We start from the raw sequence: 26713 nt of genomic DNA, 5'->3' as shown, positions 1-26713 counted from the left end.
GTTTGATTATATTGTTCCGTGGGACAACACTGAAGAAATGACACTTTGCTACAATATAAAGTCATCAGTGTCCAGAGCTTGTATAACAGTATAAATTTACTGTTCCATCAAAATAACTCAACACACAGCCATTCATGTATAAACCCTTGGCAACAAACGTGAATACACCCCTACGTGAAAATGTCCAAATTGGGAACAATACTTTTTTTCTTAAATGTTAGGGGTGTACTCACTCTTGTGTGAGTGATGGATGAACAACCATGCACACACACACACACACACACTGTACATACTATACATACAGACATACATATTATACAGTTTAAACATGCAAACTATGAATACATTCATGTTTTATCAATACTCAGAGATTGAAAATGAACCGACATGAAAAATAGAGTAAACCTGACTCGGAGTGGTGATTTCTGAGGGAGTGGTGGTGCTGATCATTAGAGTCACGTTTGATGCTCCTCATTACAACCATTAAATGTCAATTTGCAGTCTACAGTGGGGACAATGTGAGGCCTTGGGATGTTTTGTAGCCTTTCACATCTTTATGGCTGTAACAAATGGGGCCCGTATAGAGAATAAATGTCTAGCATGGCCTCATGGCCTGAGATAAAGACCATCTACGTCATGGAAGTGACGTCGTCTGGCAAGTGTTTAACCCGAGTTTCACCTTGTAGGTAACTTGATTAGGGTTGATCGTATGGGGGTGGCAATAGCAGTCAATCACGCAATTGGATAATATAATGGCTCCCTCTGGTGGTCAATGAGAGAGGCTCAACAAGTGCATGGAGAAAAGCACAGGATTCCTCATGATGGATACTAGTCGTGATAATGGAGACTTGTCAGCCCTTTTATGTATGTATTATGACAACCTGAGCCATAATAGACATAGTTCACACACACACACACACATATGCAACTGAAAGCCTCTGACACACTACTGAGATGCTTCCATAGTGAATGAAAAGGGGGGGTGGGGGTGGGAGTGGGGGCATTTCAGTAGTGCAAAAAATGAAAAATATCCCGGGTGTGTGTGTGTGAAAAATATTTTCTGTAGTGAATGAGGGGGTTTAAGTAGTGTTGTAGTCATTAGTGTAGTCTGAGTTTGTTTCAGTAGTGTGCTTGAGATTTTTTTTTTCTCCATAGTGCGTTTTTAGTAGTACGTGAGTGAAAAAAATATGTTTCAGGAATGCGCGTACGCGAAAAATATTTCCAGTCACTTCAATCGTGGGAATTAGCAAAAAGTATTTCCATTGCCAGCAAGAACCTTTCAGTAGTGTGTGTGAGCGAAATGTATTTCCAGTGTGTGAGATCGTTTCAGTAGTGTGTGTGAATGTAAAGTACTTCTGCGGTGTATGTGTTTCAGTAGTGTGCTACTTTTTATACCATTATCACATACATTATTTTCTATCATTTTTGTGTGTGTTCAAATACATGTACATGTTTTAAAAAATGTGTTTCAATAAGTTTAAAGGTTCAGGCTTAAACTATAAAATCAACTGTTTTAATATAGTCTATACAGTATTGCAGAATGGGTAGATTTGAATGATTGAATTCTACTGTGATATTATATTATTACTTTTTGTCCACAACAACCGGAACATCCTGCAGAGTGCAAACCTTAGAGGTTATTAGAGAGACAGAGAAAAAGAAAATGTCAATTAATCCACCTAAAAAATATAAATCCACAGAATAAAAGATAAAACACTAGCGAGATAATTGTACAAGATATGATGTTTTTAATTGTCCATTACCTGAGTACAGAAATAGACATTATTGAACATTCAATGTGTAAGTCAAGTTGTGATAACAAGTACACTGACGTTCAAGTGGCATTAAACTGCTTTTCTCCACTCATATGAAGTCACCAAGCATGCCGTTACTGTACAAGAACTTCGTTACACAACACAAATAAATAGCATTAATGTAAATGTGGCACAATCGTTGACTCGGCAATCAAACGGGGAAATAAGTCAAAATGTGGGGAGGGTTGCGGACGATACATACGGAAGACGTCCTGCAGATTAGACAAAACAAGCGTCTGCACATAAATATCACAAGTCAAGCGTCATAAAATTAACAAAGCAGAATATTTTTTACTGTGCAGCTAATTGTTTATATTGTAAGGCTTTAATTGCTGTTACTAATGAACCTGATAGGCAATATTTATATTTTCTGGTGGCTGGTGAGGCTTAAATTTCTCATTTTTGTGCTCTCTCAAACAACACTGTTTTGTTCTGGCATGATTAAACAAACTCACATATGCAAAACTCGCTCGTATTTCCGCAAACCCAAACCCCCTGAAGGCAATGCCAAACTCCCCAGATTTAACCAAAATTTGCAATGACACAATTATACGACAAACACAAAATTAATAATATACTAAAAAATGCTGTACACGTACATAAAAAAAACACAGAATAAATTATTAAACAATTTTTAAAAATTAGAAAGGACAAAAACTGAATATTTTGCCGTTATGCACAATTGGGTCTGTTCACCCCATTTGTAGTCCGTGATCATTGAAAACTACGTGTGGCTGCGGTGATAGTATGATAGTCTGCAGATGACTGATGCCAATACTTTAAAGCCTGGACATGATGCATGCAAAAGGGAATTCCCATTTTTCATCCGCAGTAGTGCTGAGTGTGCTCACTACCGGATCCTGGTGAAAAGGTTGAGGACTGACACAGACTCCTGAAAGGAGAAGGACAGGAGTGGGTGAGTCAAACAATACTCAAAAGATCAATAACAACAAAATAAAAAAGGCTGCCAGCAGCCATGAAGTTGCCCTCACACTCCTTGCAACTACAAGATTGCTCACCGTTTAACACAGTTTACATTAACAATATGCTTAAATGTAGGAATATATTTAAAAAAAAAGTGTATTTAAATAACATCACTTAAAACAAAAGTTAAACAAAAATTGGACCCAAATACATTTGTGAAAATAAACAGTTGTAAAAGATTGTATTTTACTTTAAAGTGAAATAAAACTGAACTGTACTTAAAAATGCACTTTACTGAATATATTTTTTTAAAGTTATTCTAACATTATGCAGTTTGAACATTTAATTCAGTATTTCTTTTCCATACCACCAGACAGAGGGAGCCGGCGTACTCCTAGTGGGACCACACTTTGCAAATCACTGCTCTAGTTTTTTTTTATTTTTTAAAAATTGTATTTAATACAGAGAACCCTGCGTCAATCATGCCACACAATTTGGTGTTGAAAGGTGAAACTTCTGTCAGGTGGATTTTTTTTTCCAGCTTTCCCGGGGCCCTGAAGAGTGAATTTGTTTTTTTTTTGTGGGGGGGGGGGGGGGGCTCCTTGTCAGGGATTCCTAGCAGATTTAAATTTTTATAAGGGTATACACACTTGGAAAATTGGTGAGTTTTGGGACAAATGTAGGCCCCCCCAAAAGACGATCAATTCATTCATTCCAAGAGGAACTTTGTACCACCTTCTAAATCAGGGGTGTGAAACCTACGATCCGTGGACCAGAACTGGCCCGTCAGGGGGTCCAATCTGGCCCGTAGGGAAAGAGAAGACATTAACAGCTATTTTTCAATAAAAGTACCTGTTGTTGCTAATTTTGTCCACTCAAGGTTACACTGACAACCACTTGAATGACCAGTAACCACTTCAATGACATTCTGAAATTGGCTGCGACTCAGGATTTGACATTTGATGTTGATGCACTTGTGAAAGCTAAAGCAAAGTAAGCCTACTTTCATATAAAATGCTATGCCAGCTTTGCACTGTGAAGAATACAGTTCTGGTAAAATGAATACCGACTGTAGTAATAGTTTAAGAAACTGAATATTGCAAAATGTCAGTCAACAGATTCATTTCAAAAGAGTTTGCTGGAACCTTTTTATGTTATGTCATGCACTGACCCAACTTGTCTATATTTTGATGTATACATTTAAAAGGCAGGGGGACAACTTCACCCTCTTTCTGGATAGCTACAACTTTAGTTTGAATTTTGTGATGAGTCAGTTGAGACTGTCAAGATTTCAACGTGGATTCAGAAAGTTATGTAAACTTAAAATGATTTCTAGATCTCAGTTAGTTTGATAGTTGTTTTGTAAAACATAAGTAGTATATTAGAGCCACTGTGATCTGTAAGTTCCACGTGTAAAAGAAAACACTAATTTCAAAATGTGTTAAATTTGCATGAAATTGCAAAGTTCAGTTTGCTCATATGATTAGCAACAAAATTATAACCAATAAATGTGAATATTTTCCAAATGCACTTGTAATTATTTGCACCAGACAAATGGGAAAAATGTGGAATTGTCGTTATTTATAGCTAATTAGGCCACGAATATACTGCAAATTAAAAAAAACAAAAATCAAATTGGGATGAATGTGGCCCCTGAACTGAAGTGAGTTTGACACCCATGTAAATCTAACTAAAACCAAAATAAGCACACAAAAAAAAACAGTGAGTACCTTAGTGGATCTCATCTTGCTAAAGACATTCCAGAAGCGGAGCGTTTCATCTCCTGCCCCTGTCACAATGGCCTCTCCATCAGGGGACATGGCCTGCACACACGTCACACTTATACTCATTGATATGTACATTCAAGTTTTTCTGTCATCTGTAAATACAGACCAGGTAGAGAACTCTGTAGGAGTGTCCTGTAAGTTTGGCCACCTGAGTGAGGGAGGGGTACTTCCACACCAGGATCTGGTTCTGCGAGTAACCATGTGTGCTAACCTGAGAGGAAAAACAAGGAGCATGCTTGAGTCAAATACAGTAAAGACCATCATGTCTCAACTTTTAAGGGAGTGCCGTGCTGGGAAGTAAAGTACAAATACTTTGTTACTGTACTTCAGCATATTTCTCAGGTAACTGTAATTCACTTGATTATAAATTTTTCTGACGACTTTTTAATTTTAGACCCTCCACACACACACACGGTTCCTACCTGGAAGGTACTGCATATGTCAGGCTGGTGATGTGGTATTGGTGCGTACATTATCTGACAATTGGTATGAGTACCAATGCTATACTGGCGCATTCTAAATATTGTATATACCTTACGGTAATTTTTTTTTTTATATTCAGGCTGTACTTCTTTTTAAGGAGTTCTAAAAAAATTTCATCTTGCAATTGTGTTTTATTTTATTTCTTATGCTGTTAAATATTGTTCAAAAACAAACGTTTAATAATCATGGCATAATGTTCACTCAAATATAATCACTTTTAAAAAAAATATTCATCATTACTGAGATTCTTAACTGCATGTTTTTCTAACAGTCTTGTCACACATTTCACTTAAATGTAGCATTTTTTTTTTTTAAATGTTGGATCTTTATTAGGTACGAGCACTTTGTTACAGCTGCGAATGTTATTCAATGTGCTTTATAAATAAAGTTGAGCTGCAGTCGCCTTTCTCCACACCGCTGACACGGCTAGTACCCACAAAGTATATGTCAGGCTAGTCATGTGCCATCAGTGTATAGCATCTGAGCATTTTTATGAGTACCGAGCACTGTACAAACGTACAGTATTGGCACCCATAGTATCTGTACTTCTACTTAAGTAGAGAGTGCAAGTACTTTTGCGGACTTAAGTACAAAGTGCAAGTACTTTTGCGTGTGACTCACCAGTTCGTTGGTGTGCTTAGACCAAGCCAGGTTGCACACCTGGGAGCCCGTGTCAGTGCAGTACAGGGGCTGACCCGTCAGGGTGTTCCAGAAGCGGATGCAGCGGTCGGCGGTGCCCCCGCCGGAGGCCAGCAGGCCGTGCTGATGGGGGGACCAAGCGATGGCCTTGACTGCCGCCAAGTGCTCGGTGTACTGCTGCATTGGGAGGACGCTCGAGTGGTTCCACACAAGCAACTGCCAACGTCAGGAGGGCGTCGATAAATTCATTTATAGTGGTACCTTGACTTATGAGTTTAAGCATTTCCGTGGCCAAGCTCATAACTCCATATACTCATACATCAAAAAAATATCCCCACTGAAAGTAAATGAAATGCTATCCATTTATCCCAACTGAACCCCAGACAACACCAGCATTTGTGATCTTTAATAAAGAAAAGTAGCACTGTATTGTGTAAAAACATAAACGAGGACGTAAAGAAATCAACTGTTCTTACAGTGTAATTACTTTACGTATTGTAGTACTCGTATGTTGGATGTGTGCCATTAAAGAGCATCGCCTAGTGAGTATCTCAATTACACGCAAAGATTCACAATTCCAAGCACACCTCCCCATGTTTTTATGGCATAATAATTGGCAAAGTCCACACTTTTACTGTTGCACTTGTTTCCATCTTTCATTTACTATAAATAAGACAAACTATTGTTGCTGCACTTCCTAAAAAAGAAGATATTTAAGTTATGTTTCATTTTACAGGTCATTAAATATGTCTATTTGTAGAAGAGGTTTTTAAGGTGCATTTTCTTCACTTACTGTACCCAATGTGAGAGGGAAAACCAACCAAGGTACGCACCAAACTGATTTTTGGGGTAACATCACACCCTTAACGATATTACTGTTATGTAGTTTCACCTTCAGAACCGGCACACTGACGACGTTTGACACCCCTGCTCTAATTCTCTGTATACCTTGTTATCGTTGCCACCAGATGCTAAGAGCTGATGGTCCGTGCTCCACTTCAGCCCACACACTTCCTGTCGGTGTCCCTGCAGTCGGCGTTCAGACTGGAGAGGCGGGGCTCTGATGTCCCGCTGCAGGATAACCCTATCGCGGCTGCCGGACGATAGCTGGTCTGCGTTCCACGCCAAGGCACCTAGGAGGATATTGGGAAGGGTACAAAGAGAAGATGAGACAATGAAATCATCCCAGCCTCCTTCACTCGCCCTTTCAACTCACCCACTCTGGCCGTGTGTCCCTCGAGTGCAGAGAGCTTCTTCCCTGCGGCGGAATCCCAGATTTGAACATACCCTTTATGAGTCCCCACAGCGACGAGGTTGCCCTTAAATTAGAAACAAGCCCAAAGACACTTGAGAGCTGAACAATCATCTGCACTCAAGCCCAAATTTCCGAGGGTTTAAAATAGGAGTGAGCCTTGGACCTCGATGGACTACGGGAAAAGTTCACTCATTCAAGATCAATTAACTAATGCGTTGTCATTTTAAAGAGTTTACTGAACACTCTAAATTGTCCATATGTGTGCAAGTGAGTGTGTTGTTTGTCTGTATGTGGCCTGCGAATGACTGTCGACCAATCCAGGGGGTACCTTGCTCTAGACCAAAATTAGCTGGGATAGATGTTCTATTTTGCCTCAATGGGCTGAATTATTTAACAATCGATTATGCTTGAAGTTTAAAGACACCATTACAAAAATCCACCATCTTGGTTGAAACTAAATAATTCTCAGAGATTTGAGGGAAAAACCAACCCTTTCTGACCAGCCCACCGATGTAACAGAGTCTCCTTCTACAGAAAGGTCGCACAAACGCGTCACCTAAGAAGACAGACACAAGAAGAAAGAAAAGAAAGATAAACATTGAAAGCCAGATGGAAGTTCTATTAAGGCCCCCTTTAAGGTGCTCCCTTTTATTGTCACTGGGCTCTTTTTGGGACAATAGCCTATTCGACAATAGGTGATTAGGATTTTGTAGTCCACCTCATCAGATTGTGCAGGTCGGAAGTAATAATTGAGGTCTGTGGATGTGTGTGATTAAACTACTGAATAGAGTTTTTTTTTTTTTTTTTATGTAAGGTGTTCAAATGCATGGCATTGGTGCTTTGTGATCCTCTACATTTTAAGTGCCTTGTCGATGGGCCTGCGCTATCGAATATTTTAGTATTCGGGTATTCTACTGAAAATTCCATCGAAAAATATATTTGCTTTTTAACAGATTAAATAAACCTTGTATGAAGTTACGTTATAGTCGCGGGCATGTTTGTTATTAAGTAATAAGGCCTCAGCCATTGATTAGTTTGCCTTTATTAATTCACTCAGTAAAGCACGAACACACGCATTCCGCCATCACACTCTTAGTCCCTCGAGTCTAAAACAACCACAAGAGCCACTCAGCTCCTCCGCCTAATACAGAGACCTTTTAACCACGAGGATGTCGTATATCTTTTATGCTTGTCACCATCGTAATAAATTAGCCTCAAATTGGACCGTAGTCATAATTAACAGAAACCTAGCCCTTCTGCAGGGCTAACGTTATGTTAGTAAGGTACATTAACGTTATTCTCACCCATTTGCGCTACATTAATTTTACCTTGTCTGAGGTTGTCTGCTCCATTCTGGGCGCCTTGGGCGGAGAGCAAGGGCCGTGTTACAACAATTACATGTCACGGTGATCACCTTGCTGTTCAGTCTGAAATGTTCCCATACTTTGTCTTTTTTTTTCTCACATTTTTCTTCTCTTCTATCGTTGCCATTTCCCCTCACTCCTTCCATGTTCCCACTCCTTCAACCAAATAGGTTTGTTTACGCCTTCTTCTTCCCTCACGTAGGTGACGTAAGCGCGTTGTGCCACATTAAAATTAGCCCGTGCGTCCCTTGAGCCTAAAAAATTGAATGGTTCCCTGAGGCAGAGAAAATTCCGAGCATTTTTTGTAATCTAGGTACTCAAAATACTGAAGGTTTTGTTTCACCCCTATTTTGGGGCATTATACGTAATTACAAACTACTTTTTGGCACGTCAATTATTCTTAACGGTCGGTCACCATTCACCATCCCCCACAAATAGATGGATAGATACGTTCCCCCCAAAAAATCTATATTGTGGGGAGTGAACAATGAACTGCGATACAGTATAGCAGGGGAACACAGTACCAGTCTGCAGGCGAACGTAGCGAAATGTCGTTTTCAGAGACACATGACGTACACACCTGGCTGGTGCAGGCGCTCCACAGGTACACACAAGTGCCCAGTCCCACACTGAGTACATTGAGAGAGGACCAGTCCACTAGGTTGAGGTAGAAGTCATCCTGAAGCTCTGGAGCGTCGAGAACTTTGAAAGGTATTTTGGATATCTTGCGCATGGGTTTCCGCGGTGACCGTAGCAGTTTCTGGCTGCAAAACGCAGCAGATTGTATAGGTGAGTATGATCCAAAACCACTTAAGCTACAAGAAGAAAAAAAACAAAAAACACGAGGGGGATATTTACCTGTTGCTACTGACAGGTGATAAAGAATAAGGAGAGACTGCGTTTCCATCTTCTTCAAGAAACCTCTTAGTACTCAAAGAATACTACAAAACACAAGTAGTTTTGCTTGAAAGTGATTCAAAAGGAAATTTAGATTATTAACAGGATTAGATAACATTTTACTTTAAAAAGGCTCCTCCTGGTGGGAGTGGATGGCTGAAGACGGCGGTCCTCAGACTGGGGGTCCTGGACTTTGTCGATACCGGCTCCCAGAAGCTCGTTCTTCAGCAGCGCGGAGTAAGCGAGACCATCCGCTGTAGGTACACAAGGTGCAAACAGACCGATTAAATTATCCATCCATCCATCCATTTTCTGAGCCGCTTCTCCTCACTAGGGTCGCGGGCGTGCTGGAGCCTATCCCAGCTATCATCGGGCAGGAGGTGGGGTACACCCTGAACTGGTTGCCAGCCAATCGCAGGGCACATACAAACAAACATCCATTCGCACTCACATTCACAGGCAATTTAGAGTTGTCAATTAACCTACCATGCATGTTTTTGGGATGTGGGAGGAAACCGGAGTGCCCAGAGAAAACCCGCGCAGGCACGGGGAGAACATGCAAACTCCACACAGGCGGGGCCGGGGATTGAACCCCGGTCCTCAGAACTGTGAGGCAGACGCTCTAACCAGTCGTTCACCGTGCCGCCCTGAATTCATTCAAAATCCTCCACGGTTTGCTGCTTTTCTCACAACTCTACAGAACACTGAGAATTCACTCTGCTTATGTAAGCATAACAAACAAGAGCGAATCAAATGATTACGTTTGACTGTGTGGAAATGAGCATAGATAGCAGTCAGTCTTCAGGCTAAACAAAAAAAGGAATAAATGCTGTCAAGCACTGACTGCATGAGTAGCGACACACTATGTATTTGACTATCAGTACTCAAATGGTTGGCTAATGAAAAGCTCAAGGCTCGTAAAGCAGTAGAAGAACAGGCTTTGTCTTTATTTTGGGAGTACAGTGGTACCTTGACATAAAAGTTTAATTATCTACAAAAGGTTTTTAAGTCCAAACCTTCAACTATGCTTATTTGAGTGAAAAACACTGTACAAAAAACAAATTTACAAACTAAATATGCCATACTGAAACTGTGCTGCCAGTCTGAAAAGGAATAGGAAAAATTGCTTTACCTTTGTTGCTGTCTGCTGTGCCATCTTTCGTTTTCCTGTTTTGATTGTGTGACTTTTCAATTTCCTACACCACAGCAACAAAAACACATTAGCTTCATCAACCGAGACCTCACACTTGATATGGCAGAGCATTAACCATCAGTTCAAGGAATCACTTTGACAAAGATGCAACTGACAGTTGCCTCTTTTCCTGTGTTGCAGCAAACTCACATTGATGCGGTGGAAGTTGACGCTCCAGTTGGCGCCGGCACGCGAAGGAATGAAGCGATCGCCGTGCTTGCTCGGGGACGACAGTGGGGAGCTGGCTGGCGAAAGAGCTCGAAGGGCGCCAGGAGATTTCTATACAGGAGAGGACACCGGAGGCCATTTATGACCAAAGGCAATGATTCTCAAAAGTGTGATACACGAGCGCTCGCTGGTGGTATGCGAAAGAATCAGTAGCCAAATACAGTTCTGTTGTATTTAACCTGAGTTCAATACATTTATATCCATCCATCCATCCATTTTCTTCCGCTTATCTGAGGTCAGGTCACGGGGGCAGCAGCTTTAGCAGGGAAGCCCAGACTTCCCTTTCCCCAGCCACTTCCTCCAGCTCTTCCGAGGGGATCCCAAGGCGTTCCCAGGCCAGCCGAGAGACGTAGTCCCTCCAGCGTGTCCTGGGTCGTCCCCGGGTCGTCCCTGGGGTCTCCTCCCGGTGGGACGTACCCGGAAAACCTCACCAGGGAGGGATCCTGGAGGCATCCTAAACAGATGCTCGAGCCACCTCATCTGGCTCCTCTCAATGCGGAGGAGCACCGGCTCTACTCTGAGTCCCTCCCGAATGACCGAGCTTCTCACCCTCTCTCTAAAGGGAGAGCCCGGACTCCCTGCGGAGGAAACTCACTATCTTGTTCATTCGGTCACGACCCACAGCTCGTGACCATAGGTGAGGGCAGGCACGTAGATCGACTGGTAAATAGAGAGCTTCGCCTTTCGCTTAGCTCTTTCGTCACCACAACGGAGTGATACAAAGTCTGCATCACTGCAGACACTGCACTGATATACATTTACATTTAATTTTTAACTCATTCACTTCCATTTATATTCGTCAACTGGAATAGAACTGTTTACTGCCACCGACAAACGTATTCCTCAAGTACTTCTTTCAACAGGTAGGCATGGAAGAGGGTGTCGCTCAGTTTGCCTGTGAAATTCAGGTTTGGAAACCACTGTAAAGACTAACGGATCCCTGTAGACGCTAGCGTTGCATCGCTTTAGATTTAAGCTCAGCTTTTGTGTAGAGGATAAAGACTAGGTGGTGAGTCTCAGCTTGCCAAACCGATTATGAGGGAGAGAAATGCCAACACATTAAAAGTCGGACAGGTTTAGGCACCTTATCCTCCGATAGATTATGTATATGTATGGTATAACTAAGAATGTGTTGTGGTAGTTAGTCAAAAGTATGTGTCGCGATCATGAGAAAAGCTTCAGCAGTACATGGAGTGAATGGCGTACACCATGTAAAAAAGCCACACTCGACCCATGCTTTGTTGTACGTTGTCTAAATAAATTATTTGGCCATCAAAAGCCTTTTCTCAGTTTTGTTTTTATCATTTTAGAGTTAGAGGTGTCACAAACATAAAACCTATTAGCGTCAAAGTCACTGTTCTGCTCGATATGTTTCATTTCATAAAAGGTTCTCTCTGCTTTTTAGTCAGAAGCCTGTGTTTTTGGTTAAACCAACCAATGTTCTACTGCGGATTACTAAAGAACAGAAAAGGCTTGAAAAAAACTTGTTCCTGGTGAAAGAAGAGTCGCCTCTTTCTAGGGATGTCACTATCGAATACATTTTAGAATTTATTCTTCGACTGATTATTCCATCAATTAATCAAATAATGAGGGAAAACGGTTATTTTGCATTAAAGTTTATTGATAAATATTTTTTCAATTAGTGTATATTAACCGATTATTGTTGTTTATTTGATATTGTTTAATGATTAAACAAAACCAAATAAACAACAATTAAGCAATATCACATGAGAGGGAGGGACGTGGTACTCACCAACACTTTTGAAAGTGAGAGCTACTTCTTGGGTACTGATGAATGCTAAAGGCTACAAGTTTGATATACACTGAGGCTGTTTCAGGTTCAAGTACATGTCAACTACAGGTTATTCATACTCCGGCTGCAAATAACGATTATTTTTGTAATAAATTAAACTCAGTATTATTATTTCCATAAATTGATAAGGATACACTTACCAGTTTGGTCCGTAACCTATCAGAAAATAGGCAATAATGTTGATCCTCATTTTCAAAGTAAAAGCAGATGTTTGTCTTATTTTGATTAAACACAAGAAATAATCAGCCTGCTTTCATGAAGGATGACAAAAATCAGAGAATATTTACTGTTGAGGGGCTGGAATCAGAGGACCTGGACAATTTTAAAGTAAACAATGGGTCTAAACTAGGATTCATCAATTATCAAAATAGTTGATTAATTTGATGATTAATTAGCTGGGAATTAATCGATTAATTTTGACACCTACCCCTTTCTTTTGGTAGGTTTGGTTTATATTGTCACAGAACGCAACATTCTGTGAGTCTTGAAAGATCAGTCAAAGGTCCCTAAAACAGCAATATGCAATGTGGGGAACTCTGCTTTAAAGATGGCTGGCTGTGAAGTAGTTAAGTGTTGGCTTTTAAACATTAATTTAGGTATAATTTTTGTTTTTATTTATTATTATTTTATTACAATAAAGTTTAATTAAATCAATTTAAGTACAGTTTTCCATATTTACGTAGGTACAGGGTTAATGTTGTTGTAATGTTCAACCTTACCATGCATAATGTTACAGTGGCTTACAATAATATTAATTATACCGCTGTTTTTTTTAGCTTTCCTCAACTTTCCCAGTTTTTTGTTGCCCCTGTCCCAGCTTTTTTAGAATGTGTTGCAGGCATCAAATAAAAAATTATAATATTTGAAAAAAAAAAAAAAAAAAACAATGCCGTTCATCAGTTTGAACATTAAATATCTTGTCTTTGTAGTGTATTCAATTGAATATAAGTGGTAAAACATTTGCAAATCCTTGTATTCTGTTTTGACTTACGTTTCACACAACATCCCAACTTCATTTGAATTGGGGTTTGTATTTTTTTAGGTGGTACTTGGTGTAAAAGGTTTGACAACCACTGACCAAAGGTGTTTAAACAAATATCAGTGATGCGACTGACAGACACAGTGACCACAATGGAGGATGTTAAACGGCATATGGTCCGTTTGTCTGAGGTGTTAACGCCAACACACATTACAGCCACAACAGCAAGCCATTTAGACGTTATGGTCTTCTCGAGTAACGCCATCAAATGTGTGTGTAGTAACGCACACTCTCCACCCGGGTTAAGTGATTTGCTGCTTTGCACAACTCTTTGGGTAGAGCTAGCACCAGGCTGTACGAGTGAAAACATTACAAGTCACGTCCAAGTCAATACCGTGTACGTCATGTACTTACCACTGGGCTGGCATTCGCATTGTGGATGTTGATTTGCCTTAGCAGCCTAGACTCATAGTCCTGATCCATAATGCCTGAAATCAGGATATCAATCAATCCAATCATAATACAATCCATATCGATCAGTTACTCTTGAGGCTAGAGTTAATAATCAGTGATTCTTAACCAGGGTGCCTGAAGCAGCTACAAAAACCAAAAGGCGAATTCACACTTTGGCGCCTTTGTCCAGAAAACTTGTACTCGGAGTAGAGCAGCGCAATATAAATATATACTGAGTAGGGTTGCAAATCGCGATTACTTTAATAATCGATTAACTTATCAATTATTTTTTTTATTAATCGATGGATCAGATACATTTTTTTTATTATTGTATCCCTTCATTCAAGATTGAGGGCATTATTTCAAATTGACAGTGCTTAAAATACAGAACATTAATCATAGTTTTTCAAAGTAAAAGCAAATGTTTGCAAATTTTGATTATACATAAGCGGGTCAGAAAATGGATGGATGGATGGATGGATGGATGATGGATGGATGGACATGGATAATCAGTCTGCTTTCATGGAGGACTAGAGAAATCTGAGAATATTTATTGTTGAGAGGCCACAATTCCAAGAATTTTGACAATTTAAAGTTAAACGTCGTCTCTAAACGATTAATCGATTATCCAAATAGCTGTCGATTAATTTGACAACTGATTAATTGCCGATTAATCAATTAATTGTTGCACTAAATATTTACATAAACCTATATTGTTTATGTTGTTATTTTGATGTGGGGGGTATTGTGTTAACGCTGCTGCTACACGAATGTGAAGTCTGAGACGGTAAGTAGCTTTTCTTCTTAATGCATTGGCAACGTATCAGATCGGACTCCGTATCCGTGGATACTCAAAATCAAGTGACTCAACTCGGGTGCAAATAATAATAATAATAATAATTTATTGGGGCATCCATAATTATTTCAGTATTCATACTTTTTGAGACATTTTTGTTTCGTGGTGTGCTGTGTGAATTTTGTGATGTAAAATCGGTACCTAGCTCAAAAAAGGGTGGGAAACACTGAATTACATCATAAATAGGGTTGTTGATCGCTACATTAGTCCTTGGGTCAATAATCAATATCCGTGATCCATTGTTAATTAGAGCCACCAATTCAAACGTTTTTGTAACTGATGTAGTACTTTCAACAGAAAATAGTGTCTGAATCTCTCTACATAGATAATGTAAAACAGTTATTCTCATTGTGTGGTAAGAGTATCACTAGCGTGACGCAGGCTCCCCCGAGTGACATGCGAAAGCATCACTGAATTGAATGTTGACATTGTGCACAACCAACCATACAGTGGCTTCAACTTTTAATCTATTACACTATTGCATTTCATGATTTAGAAATGTTTGTTTTCAAACATTTTAGTATGTTTTTTAATTCAACTTTCATGTTCAATATATTTGAATTATTTACGTAGTTTTATATTTTCCTATATTTAGGTGCGGAGTTAATGTTCAAATGTTTACAATGTTAGTGGCAAAACATTTTTTTTTCATTATTATTATGGTGGTACTTGGAGAGCTAAGTACTTTTTTTAGGTGGTATTTTTAATGGATTTTATTGTAGTGTTAGGACAGAGTTTAGAAGCATGCAAACACAGCTCTTTACAAAATGTTCTTATGTTGTCACACGAATGAAAAAACATTTTGAGCCACATAGTTCAGGTAGAACGTACATGATTTAAAAAGTGTGTTGGAAAGAAACCTTGCCGTCCTTGTGCTGTTGCGAATAACGCATTCGAAAAGAACACCGTTCTTTAAGAAATAACTCACATAAACACCGGACATATTCAATTTCTCGATTTTACACATATCAGCTTCAGAAACACACAAGAAGATCAAGATGCCGAGTTGGCTTAATTATCTGCTAACAGTTATAAGACCAAAAAAAAAACAACACACATTTTAAATGTATGCGTTTTCCCACAATTCAAGTGCAATTAATCAGACATGTCAGACGTCTTATTCGTCAAGAGAATGGGAATGTTGAAACAATCTTTCCAGTGTCAATGCTAATGAAGGGTAGCTACAGCTAGCCATTCTAGGCGACCGAAGCTGTCTAGGAACTTGGGGCAGCAACATTGTTTATAAGCCACATTTGGATTTACACTCACCGGTCCCGGGGAGAGAGGGGGGAAAAAATAAAATACTCCTCCGATCCCACGCCCGGCACTGTTATTGCCGTACCGGTGCCAAAACTCTTATGGGGATAGTTTAGTTGGTTAGTGTAGTCGATAAATCTCTTAAGAGAAAGGGTTCGGGCTTCTTTCGCTAAGCGCTGAAGCCACAGTCGCTAAGGATCACGGGAAAATGTGACGTCACTGTTTTTGAATCGCGCATTTTCCGTTGCTAAGGAAACGTGTCTCTTGAGGCAACTCCTGCAAGAAAATGTTTTTAAACTTTTTTTCAAAGTTGGAACATTACGAAAAACATGTGTACTTAAAATGGAAATGACACCGTTCTATTAAGTATCGGCGCCATTTTGACTCCTTTCACAAAAGAAAATGCAAGGGTGAAACTTTTGTTTTACTCTGATGTATCCGACCTTTTCATCATGTTAATTCATATATTTGTCATGATGATTTATTTTAAGTCTAAAAGGTCAATTTTTCACATTTGGTGCCTCGCCCTTCAGTGGGGACTTACGCGACTCAAGCCACCTCTTTATTCGCCACTATCATGTCCCAATTACAGAAATGATCAATACTATACAAAAACGCAATACAGTATAACTGCACAAAACTGTGCTACGTACATAATATCTATCACCACACACACAAAAAACTATTTTAATAAAATACAGCATACTCACAAGACATGGTGATTATTAAATGTATTAATGTGTGCAGATTGTTACAGGTGTTTTTTGTAGTTGAACATGGCTTGCTCTGACTAACCAATCAGATGACAGACTAATGCTGACATTGTGGGCTAGTTAGCTGGTCCGGTGAGGAAAATTTGAAATCTGATTGATAAAAAATACAGTCCCATTGCTAATGTATATATTACCAATATAACACTCACACGTACTGGAAGCAGTGCAGCCAAGTGAAATAAAAATAATAGACTATTGGGAATAAATTAATACAATTTTATGGAACAAATGTAGTTCAGTTCTTCTGATAGTGTTAAGGCCAGTATAGACCTTGTGCCGGACTACTCACCACAGTAAATCATGTCACTTCTTACCTTCTAAATGCTAAACACTTATCTGACCTATAAATGTCACTAGATTCACTTTACTTAGAAAATTAAATATCAGTTAAAAATCTTTTATTAAAAAAAAAAAAGAAATCATCTATAAAAGTTGAAGTTAAATATGTTCTCAATGAAGAAGACAAGACACTGGGAAAGCAAGTGAAGCATACTGTACGCTAATTATAAAATAGACGTGTATGGAATGTTTACCAAATTGCAGAGTACAGAACTGTGTTTACATGTAACGTGGTTCAGAGCTGTAGCGACATACAAAAACAAGAGGAAGTCAAAAGACTTAGCATGGTCCACCTTAACCAAAGAAATGTAAATTACAGTGCAATAGAAAATAAAAAGTTAATTCAAGTACATTTTAGAAACTCATAAAATAAACTCTCAAGACCAAGTAAAGTACAGTACAGTGTGCAAAAGTATCTTAACAAGCCAAGTAGTTTAGATGAGCAGGACGATAAACACTCATGGAGAAAAAAAACTATATTTTCCCTCGCTATATTATATGTATATAATTGTGGCTCAACTCAGCAGTTCAAATACCATCGGTAAGTCTTAGTTTAATTAAGTCATTTATCTAAAATGTTGCACTGCAGCCATTGTTAATATTTTTCCTATTGTCCTGACTGATTCTCCCAGTAGCAAGTCAAATATTGCCAGTGACTCACAATATCCACATTATCTAAAATTAGAGACTATTAACTATAAAATAAAGAAAAAAAACTTGCACTGGCACTGAGAACCCAAAATCATGATTTCTGAAGGCCACAACAAGCTGGTGGTTGAAGATTCACACACTGTTGAAATCCAGTAATGCCTTTGCTTTTCAGTCCAGGGTGGTGGTGCTATTTGAGTGGCAAGCTGAACTGAAAAGAAAAAGATCAAAATAGGCAGAATGCTAGTCTACATTGAGGAGGCATCTCTGGGCGTATGCTGCAGGCCATTAGTAACTTGAAAGCGAGCTTCATCTGATATGCCGTACTGCTCCAATGGATCCTGTGGACACAGAAAAGAAATGGCCATGAGCTCACTGTATATGCGTTTTGGCATAGTACAGTGGAACCTCGGTTTTCGTGATTAATCCATCGCAGAAAGTCTGACAAAAACGTAATCATACAAAATCCAAAGCAATATTTCCCGTAGGAAACAATGTAAATCCAATTAATCCAGTTTAGGCACCCCAAAAATACTAAAATCAGTGTGAAATAAATTAATAAATAACTAATAAAGTGGTTAAATGAACATTTAAGATCAGATTTTTGTTGGCGTATACAGCAAGTAGGGGAGAGAGACGAGCCATTTTCCAAGTTCTTTCTTAAAGTATATTGTGTTTCTGGCCTTCTTTATCAAAAGACTGGCACTTTCTGTTGTACTTTCAACAGATGGCGAGGCGTATTCCACAAATCAAGCTTTTATTAACAATTCAAGGTAATAAACCTTTCCAGTCTACTCAGCAATACTTGGACAAGTTGGGGCAACATTAGTGTGCCATCCTGTCACAAGTTAATTGTGTTAATTAAAAGTTAGTTGATAAGTCAACCAACACTTGGCCCAAGAATGTGTGCTGAAACTGTGTTATTGTACTTAGTGCTTTTATTTTGAAGGTCTGACTTTTGACAGGTTGTGTTGCGCAGGTGTTGCCTGAGTACATTGTGGCATATTCCTTATAGTCTGTCGAACCCTTTAACACAACTTATGAAATGCTTTGGATGAACGAGCATTATTTCCAGGAAATAAATGGCCGACTCAAACGTTTTTGTTAGTTTTTTTTTTTTTAGTACATAAACCGTGATAACATTTTGCCGAAATAAATTGTCCAAAATTGAATAACGCAAAAACCAAGGTTCCACTGGATATAATTCACTCTGAGGGATGGATTTCCAACTTTGGACGGGAAAGGGTCTTAAAGATTGGCTGTTCGAACATATTAAATTAAATTCTGTGTACTAGATGTTCAGTTGACAACATTTATACACAAAATGTAGTTACTTTTCCAGTGAGCCTGTGGATTTCAGTTCTGTAGAATATGAGATTCCGCCTCATGAACTCATAGCTGCAAGAGATAAGAAATGAGAGTTGACTTTCAGCTAAAAACAAAAAAAGATCCAGTTGTTAAAAAAATGCAGATGAGGATCTGAGCTGTAACAATCTATTTCAGTCTTAACACAAACACAACAGAGGAGTATCAAGGCCACACTGAAATAATGACGTTGAGGGGCTTTAGTCAAGGGAGTATTCATTATCAGTTTCACAATGAAATACCTTTTTCAAAGAAATACAAATTTATTCAAGTAAAATGACTTTTTTCTATTTCAATTACTTTTTTTTAATTAGTGTCCCACAATTAGTGGCACAAAACTAACTCTTGCAACTTTAAGTGGTAAATCCTGCTGTGTTGATCGCATGTCCCATTTGATGCTATAGTGTGCCAACAGTTAAACAAGGGAGTCAAAAACAGGCATCCAAACCCATTGGTGTCAACAGAAGACATATCTGTGCCCTGAAGCTACCAGACAAGGTTTTTATTAATTAAATATTCAAGATGACTGACTTTAAATTCAACTAGTTGCTGATTTTATGCCCAAACAAAACACTCTTACCTCGCCCTGATGATGGAGTCTATCCACTTCCCACACTGCTCCTCAGAGTCACACACAAAAAGATATTTCCTCTCTGCGTCTTCTAGAAATGCTGCAGACAAAAACATATTTACAGCAAATGGACTGACAAGTACATCATTAAAGTTATTTCCAAGCATTTTGTGGTAGAGACCGCCAGGTGTACAATGTGAAATTCTTTAATTTTACTTAATTGGTCTTTTTTTTTTTTTTTTTTTTTTTAAACTGCAAATTATGTATCTTTGTTCATCTATCTATGCCAGTGATTTCCAACCTTTATGGTGCCAAGGCACATATTTTACAATTGAAAAAATCTCACAGCACACCAACAAACAAAAATGATTGGAAATCACTGATCTATGCCAGTGACGTATAGTGAATAAATGTGTTCTGTGAGATTTTTGTAATGTAAAATATGTAACCGCTGCATGGTGGACGAATGGTTAGCACACCAACCTTCCAGTTCTAATATTGGGGGTTTGCATGTTCTCCCTGTGCTTGCATGGGTTTATTCCAGGTCCTTCCACATGTTAAAAACACGTTTTGAGCTAATTGAAGACTTCATTGTTGTTAGGTGTGAATGTGAGCGTAGATGTTTTTTTTTTTTTTTTTTGTCTATATGTACACTGCAATTAGCTGGCGAACAAAGTCAGCTGGGATAGGCTTCAGCTCACCTGCAACTCGAGTGAGGATAAGCAGTATAGAAAATGAAAGGATGAAAAACATGTTGCATTATGGCATAAAGACATTAAAATGTCTAATTACTTCCACTCACCAATGGTGAATGTTAGGCTGTCCTCCTTCTCCACCCGACATTGCTCCAACAGCAGAGCTCCAATAGGCTAACAAAGAATTGTTATTACCCCGTTTGTAAACAGTTCATGACAGACCAATAAGTGAAAATGGTAGTAGTTACACTCACTTCTTCCTCGTCAGTCTTAAAATAGAAGAGGAAGTTAACAACGAGTTTCACTAGCCTCCTCTTGACAACTGCAACACAAAAGGAAGCAAAGTGAAACTCACACACAGGAAGCTGTCTTGTGGCTGGTGCTTGGCTAGCCTTAGCTGTCACCCATATTGGACTCGGAAACGACCAAATAGATGAATAGGTTACCATCTCCTTTCTTGGGTCCTCGCATGCCCAGCTCGGCGACCATTTCTGACGGCTGTCGGCTCAAGTGCACCATCTCCTTCTCGTTAAAACGCATCACTGACCGTAAAAAGTTTTGAATTTAACACGACCGCTGCACACTCGCCACAGCCCCGGTCATTTCCCACGCTGAAAACAACAACGACGGTATCCAATGGCGTCGTCAAAAACATTGACTGCTTGTTGTTAAACAAGTCTCTCCATAGTTAGATGTTATTTACTGGTTGTGACGGAGTGATGCTAATCATTTTAGACGTCAAGGGAAACAAATGTATCCGAATTTTACCCGTCAAAGCACACACAGCAGAACCACTCCTCTCCGGGCTCGTTGTACGGAAGTTGGGAAGGGTCGAAAGAGGCGAATTGTACCTGTCACTGACTACAAACAGCCACTAAGGTTATACAATGTAATATTTTTTTTGTGTCTAGATAATTTTACTGGAATTTAAATATAAGTACTAAGTTTATTTGTACAGCACCATTCAAAAGATATATCCATATGGTTTTGTCTTACTTGATTTGGAAAGCACCACAGTGTTTTCCAAGTGGGAAAGAAAGACTAAGAGGCTAAATTAAATAATGCAAATAAAGATAACCCTCAGGCCAAAAAAAGTAGGATTAATTAAAAAAACAACAACAACAACAACAGTAAATTGACAACATAAATGATCACGATAAACTATCATTAAACAAAAGAAAGATGGAAAAAACAAGAAATACAGTTTTTATTCATGAAAAAGTAGTAGCAAACAAGAAGGTCAGCTTTGAATGTGCCGACAGTTTGAGCAGGTTTCAGGTTGTTCGTGGAGTTTCTTCCACAGTCGAAGGAACCGCGCTCCTGCTCCCTTTATTTAGTTCTGGTTCTGGAAACATTCAACATGCATCAGGAGTCTAAGTCTCATATGGAAAGGTCTTGAATATATTTATCGCCAAGACCTTTCTGAGGTTTGTAGTAATAAGATAATTTATTAATTTTTTTTAATCCCATGAAGCCAGAGTAGAGATTTTAGGATGGGTGTGATGCGGTCTAGTTTCCTGGTATCAGTACGAATTCGAGCAGCAGCATTCTGGACCAGTTGCAGCATTGGAATTAATTTTTTGTTTGTTTTTGTGTTTTTTTTGTTTATGAACCAGCTTTTCTGTTTCTAATTCTCGAGATAAGCAGTCACAGGCTAACATCTTGTAAGTGGGTTGTAAAATTAAAAGTTCGAGTCAACATTTACACCAAGATTTCACACTTGATCGGTGGCTGGTTGAACGAGTCAAGTTGAACACTGACCCAAGGCCATTTAATCTTATTTTGCTCAAACGCGTCGAATTTGGCCATATGCGTCTCCCGACCATTAGATGGCGCTAGAATGACAATGAAGCAAGTGCACAATTATGGCGAAGAAGTATAGATGATTTGCGCATGCGCACTGACTGCATTCGCTGTTCGCGAGATCTCTGCGGGTGTATTGTTGGTAACTGTCTTATCTAAATACAACGGTACGTGATATATATTTACAAAGCATTTGAGTGTCTTATAATACATCTAGCCGCAATGCACCTTTTTATACTTTTTCGTTGAAATTACTTGTGCCCGTTAGACGGGGTTTGTTACGCCTCGAGCTAGCTAACTAATTTAGCAGTAGCTTTGCCACACTTCATTCAGAGTTACTGACAACGTAACAACAGCAAATCGTCTTGTTGTTGTAACTTTAAGTATTTTTTTTGGTTGAATAATATAATCCTTAATAATAACATAACTTCTAACTAGGTTGAGAGAATTCGTAATTTAGTACTAAGCGTACCAATCTAAACTGGGTGAATAGTAATCCCCGTCCATTCGCTGTTCGCTACTAATTCATTTGTATTTATTTATTTTTGGAACCTATCCTCCGTTATTCGCTGTAAAACTGTCCTATTTACTCTTACTCTTGTATCCTCTCACTTCACATTTATAATAGCCTAAAAGTCAGTCTACAAATGATTTGTGTGCTTCTATTAGTACATTTCTAACTTGAGCTGCTTACGTCCCCACTTAGGTAACCTATACAAGAAGGGGGGGGAAAAAAAGGTGTAGTTGTCCAGTGTTTGATCAACTGGGCGTTTGCCTGCGAGCATCTGCAAGTTTCGGTCAATCACCTCGCAAAAATGGATTTCCAACATCGAGCTGGAGGGAAGACTGGCAGCGGAGGGGTGGCGTCCTCCTCGGAGAGTAATCGGGACAGACGAGAGCGGTTACGCCAGCTGGCTCTGGAGACCATTGACATCAATAAAGATCCCTACTTCATGAAGAATCATTTAGGATCATACGAGTGCAAACTTTGCCTGACGCTTCACAACAACGAGGTTACAATTACATTGTTACGTGCACATCCCGTGTGGTTCAAGTACAATATTAACTATGTGCTCTTGTTCATTACAGGGCAGCTACTTAGCCCATACACAAGGAAAGAAACATCAGACCAATCTGTAAGTACCATGGCTTGTTATTTGTTATGTGGACAACGGTTGGCAGTCTTGTGATAAGGTTAATATAAATCTAGACTTTACACTGATCTTATCGGCCTGATCGGTAATTGGCATTTTATGCTGATCGATTTTAATGTCATAATTCGCCGCAAAAGACATTTACTCCACGTTGCCATCGTGTACGGTATATTTGAATCCAAAAGCTAGTTTATTCTTAGCCTCACACACACAATTTTTAGCCTAGTCTTTTGACGTAGTACTGTAAATATCTGACATCCAACAGTTATTTAAAAAAAACAAAACGTTGGTGCTGTGGGACAGACAACACGTCTGAGACAGACAACACGCAATGCGTGGATCAGACTACAAGACAAAAATGGTCTTTCACGATTGCACTATGTCAGACTAATGCAATAAAATATTGTATTCCGATACCACCGCATCCTGTTTTTTACGATCACTGGGCTTCATCTTGTCAACTCAAATGCGACCGGATACACTCGTTACCACGGCCACGACAACAACAATCGATCGTGTCGTGTGTATTATAAGAACTAAATGGGGAAAAACCTGTGTTGATGGGCACCGGTGCTCGGGAGAGGACTTTAATTCAAGGATTGCTTGACGTATGTTCACATATTTTTAATGCGATACTGGTCGCAAGCAGGCAACAAAACGTTATGTAGCCTAGGAAGCTAGAGCTAGCACTAACAGTTGTACCGGCGTTCTGTCGAATCATGCTCTAAAAGTCCGGTGTGTGTGAAGTAATGTAATTACAATAAAGTAATTTAATTACAGTAAGTTAGCACCAATTATTTCTGTCATGTTGTAATGTTGGTTTCACCTGACTGATTAGAATACATGACCTGACTAGAGCAGTGATTTCCAACCTTTAAGGAGCCAAGGAACATATTTTACAATTGAAAAATCTCACGGCACACCAACAAACAAAAAATGTCAAAAAAAGTGGATACATTAATTACTGTATGTGCTTCCTGCCATCTAATAGAAGAGCATTTATTTGTTCTGTCTATCACTATGCCTCACTGGCATAAATAGATGAACAAAGATATATTTATTGTTTATATAATTTTGTGAGCAATTAAGTAAATGAACAAGTCATTTAAATAGACACATTGCTCCATCTTGTGATCCGATTGGTTATAGTTTTTTTAAACTCGCTGATCGGCCCCAGAAATCCTCATCATGTAAAGCCTCTATAAATCAAATCAAAATCAATCCCCACTTCATTGTCACGCAGTTAAAACATTTTGGGCTGTTTGTTTTCAGAGCGCGGCGAGCTGCCAAAGAGGCTAAAGAAGCGCCAGCTCAGCCAGCTCCAGCTAAAGTGAAGGTCGAGGTCAGGAAGTTTGTGAAAATTGGTCGGCCCGGATATAAAGGTAGAGTACAGCAATGTGATTACACACTACTCATAAGAAGTTTGAAATATTTGGCTTCCAGGTAAAATTTTACTTTTTAGTTTTACCTTATTAAAACCTTATATAATATTTTATACAAATATCTGCAATATAATTTTGCCTTGGACAAATGACATTACTTTTGCCATTCATGTGTATGTGGTATGTCATTAACCAGCTACACCTCAGTCACAGATATCTGCTAGTGAATTATGGATATCTGCAACTGAATTATAGATATATACAACTCCAGTTTGAAATGTCATTTTGACTAGTCATTATTCCAGTCACAGATGTCTTTTCGCCTAGTTAAAACTTAATTTAAGCTATCTGAAAAGGGCCATGTAGAGATCTTGAATTGTGGTGAATTAGTTATATCTTGAACTGGAATGACGACTAGTCAGAATCAAATTGTAGACATCTCAAACTGGAATTATAGATATCTACAATTCAGTTGCAGATTTCCAGTCCGTAATTCACACAGCGGATATGTGCAATTGAATTGAAGATATCTGTAATGAGAAACCCCTTACAGGTGAACTGCAAAAGTGACGTCATTTGTCCTGGGTAAAATGACATTGCAGATATTTGAAATGACACTTGTGGATAGGAAGACTGTAGGTATGGATATCTGAAATGTTCTTTTTGACTATGCAAAATTGAATTACAGAAATCTGCAGCACATATCCAGTCTAGCTGTTAAATGTTAAGAGCTTGCCATAGACTAGAAGAGTAACAGAAAGGCATAGAGGAGGTTGTCCTCGACAATTTTAATTGAGCAAACATCTGTTGGGAATTTTGCTGCAAAACGTACTGAAACATTAGACAGTTGGACATTCAAAAGTTTAGAGAAGTTCAAATGAAGTTCACCTGTAAAGGTAATAGAGCATTTTAGGTTCATGGTGAAATTTCTCCCTCAAGCCCAATATGCCTAACTGTTTGTGAGCAGTGTGTGTGTCAGTGCAGTATTCTCATGTTTTTCTGATTGTGGTTGATGTCCTTCTTGTCCTTCTTAGTAACCAAGCAGAGGGATCCAGAAACTGGGCAGCAGTCTTTACTTTTCCAGGTTGGTCTGAACTAAAATAAAATGAAACTAACAGAAATCTATAAAGAATCTTAAATGAGTTTTGTTTGACCTTCAGATTGACTACCCAGAAGTGGCCGAAGGTATCGGGCCCCGGCACCGTTTCATGTCTGCATACGAACAGCGCATCGAGCCCCCCGACCGCCGTTGGCAGTACCTGCTGCTGGCCGCAGAACCTTATGAGACAATTGCATTTAAGGTGACTCTTAACTACTAATTGTATTTTATTTTCTCTCCAACGTGATATAAACACTTTGGGTCTTTTTTAGGTCCCCAGTAGAGAAATTGACAAAGCAGAGAGCCGCTTCTGGACACACTGGAATCGAGAAACGAAACAGGTACCAATTAGATGATGTTAGTCTTTGATAACTGCGAAGGTGTGTGGTCTAAACTTCGCATTTCCTCCCCCCAGTTCTTCCTTCAGTTCCACTTCAAAATGGAAAAAGCTCTCATACCACCCAGTGGTCCACCGCCTCCGGCTGGTATGAAGCGTCCTCCACCTCTTATGAGTGCTCCTCGCCCACAAAACGAGTCCATGCCCCCACCTCCAGGCGGGATGATCCTCCCCCCTGGTGCCCCCGGTACTCCTCAAATGCCTCCTCAGATGCCCATGCCACCAATGCCAATGAGGCCACCACCCCCTGAGGCTATTTAAATGGGTAACAATTAATTGTGTTAAAGCTGGTTATGTTTTTGTATTTCTTTTCTTTTCTTTTTTTTCTCTCTCCATCTGGTGTGTTTTCAGATGTCTGATTATGGAGTGATACATTTGAAAACAAACTAATTTTTAAGATTTTGTAATTAAATATTCTTGAAAACAAAAGATTTGGTATGTATTTCTTCCAAAAATATGGCACATGTGAACATATTTAGTGATGATAAAATGAATTGGGAAAATTGCAGAATATCATTGTAGTGCTCTTGGGTGTTTTTGCCTTAA

At 39.1% G+C, this 26713-nt stretch overlaps 3 protein-coding genes across 5 annotated transcripts; 1 reads left to right on the top strand and 2 right to left on the bottom strand.

Moving 5' to 3' along the window:
- Nucleotides 1-1747: 1747 nt before the first annotated feature.
- fzr1a (fizzy/cell division cycle 20 related 1a) lies at nucleotides 1748-16115 on the bottom strand. Of its 3 annotated transcripts, none has more exons than XM_061693299.1 (14): nucleotides 15954-16115; nucleotides 13790-13863; nucleotides 10506-10634; nucleotides 10296-10359; nucleotides 9287-9417; nucleotides 9125-9207; nucleotides 8847-9030; nucleotides 7393-7458; nucleotides 6864-6966; nucleotides 6596-6780; nucleotides 5630-5863; nucleotides 4632-4736; nucleotides 4469-4561; nucleotides 1748-2706 (listed from the first exon to the last, which is right to left on the bottom strand). In XM_061693299.1, exons 2-14 carry the CDS (start codon nucleotides 13856-13858, stop codon nucleotides 2665-2667), a joined length of 1488 nt encoding a protein of 495 aa, XP_061549283.1. In that variant the 5' UTR covers nucleotides 13859-13863; nucleotides 15954-16115; the 3' UTR covers nucleotides 1748-2664. The 3 variants fall into 3 exon arrangements, with proteins under 3 accessions (XP_061549283.1, XP_061549284.1, XP_061549285.1); XM_061693300.1 differs by having other exon boundaries at nucleotides 4674-4736; XM_061693301.1 differs by lacking the exon at nucleotides 7393-7458.
- Nucleotides 16116-16916: 801 nt separating this feature from the next.
- Nucleotides 16917-21139, bottom strand: plekhj1 (pleckstrin homology domain containing, family J member 1). The gene is made up of 6 exons (XM_061693321.1): nucleotides 20779-21139; nucleotides 20587-20654; nucleotides 20440-20506; nucleotides 19647-19737; nucleotides 19036-19099; nucleotides 16917-18042 (listed from the first exon to the last, which is right to left on the bottom strand). Exons 1-6 carry the CDS (start codon nucleotides 20870-20872, stop codon nucleotides 17950-17952), a joined length of 477 nt encoding a protein of 158 aa, XP_061549305.1. The 5' UTR covers nucleotides 20873-21139; the 3' UTR covers nucleotides 16917-17949.
- Nucleotides 21140-22224: 1085 nt separating this feature from the next.
- sf3a2 (splicing factor 3a, subunit 2) lies at nucleotides 22225-26589 on the top strand. The gene is made up of 8 exons (XM_061693313.1): nucleotides 22225-22302; nucleotides 22842-23148; nucleotides 23225-23271; nucleotides 24562-24671; nucleotides 25706-25755; nucleotides 25832-25972; nucleotides 26043-26111; nucleotides 26186-26589. Exons 2-8 carry the CDS (start codon nucleotides 22951-22953, stop codon nucleotides 26426-26428), a joined length of 858 nt encoding a protein of 285 aa, XP_061549297.1. The 5' UTR covers nucleotides 22225-22302; nucleotides 22842-22950; the 3' UTR covers nucleotides 26429-26589.
- The last annotated feature ends 124 nt before the right edge of the window (nucleotides 26590-26713 follow it).

Source organism: Phycodurus eques, chromosome 13, assembly GCF_024500275.1.
Source record: "Phycodurus eques isolate BA_2022a chromosome 13, UOR_Pequ_1.1, whole genome shotgun sequence".
Classification (NCBI taxonomy): domain Eukaryota; kingdom Metazoa; phylum Chordata; class Actinopteri; order Syngnathiformes; family Syngnathidae; genus Phycodurus; species Phycodurus eques.
The sequence above is the reverse complement of the archived record's forward strand: the minus strand, read 5'-3'. Positions and strand labels throughout refer to the sequence as shown.

Bases quoted from the DNA above. Each gene is read 5' to 3' on its own strand.
- fzr1a (XM_061693299.1), bottom strand. From the start codon at position 13,858: ATGGATCAGGACTATGAGTCTAGGCTGCTAAGGCAAATCAACATCCAC. The intron at 10,635-13,789 runs GTAAGTACATGA...TCTCCTGTATAG, and splicing joins ATGCGAATGCCAGCCCAGTG to AAATCTCCTGGCGCCCTTCG. The intron at 6,781-6,863 runs GTGAGTTGAAAG...ATATCCTCCTAG, and splicing joins GGGACACACGGCCAGAGTGG to GTGCCTTGGCGTGGAACGCA.
- plekhj1 (XM_061693321.1), bottom strand. From the start codon at position 20,872: ATGCGTTTTAACGAGAAGGAGATGGTGCACTTGAGCCGACAGCCGTCA. The intron at 20,507-20,586 runs GTGAGTGTAACT...ATTCTTTGTTAG, and splicing joins TTAAGACTGACGAGGAAGAA to CCTATTGGAGCTCTGCTGTT. The intron at 18,043-19,035 runs GTAACTACATTT...CTGTGTCCACAG, and splicing joins TCCACAGGCTCACTGGAAAA to GATCCATTGGAGCAGTACGG.
- sf3a2 (XM_061693313.1), top strand. From the start codon at position 22,951: ATGGATTTCCAACATCGAGCTGGAGGGAAGACTGGCAGCGGAGGGGTG. The intron at 25,756-25,831 runs GTTGGTCTGAAC...TTTGACCTTCAG, and splicing joins AGCAGTCTTTACTTTTCCAG to ATTGACTACCCAGAAGTGGC. The intron at 25,973-26,042 runs GTGACTCTTAAC...GGTCTTTTTTAG, and splicing joins ATGAGACAATTGCATTTAAG to GTCCCCAGTAGAGAAATTGA.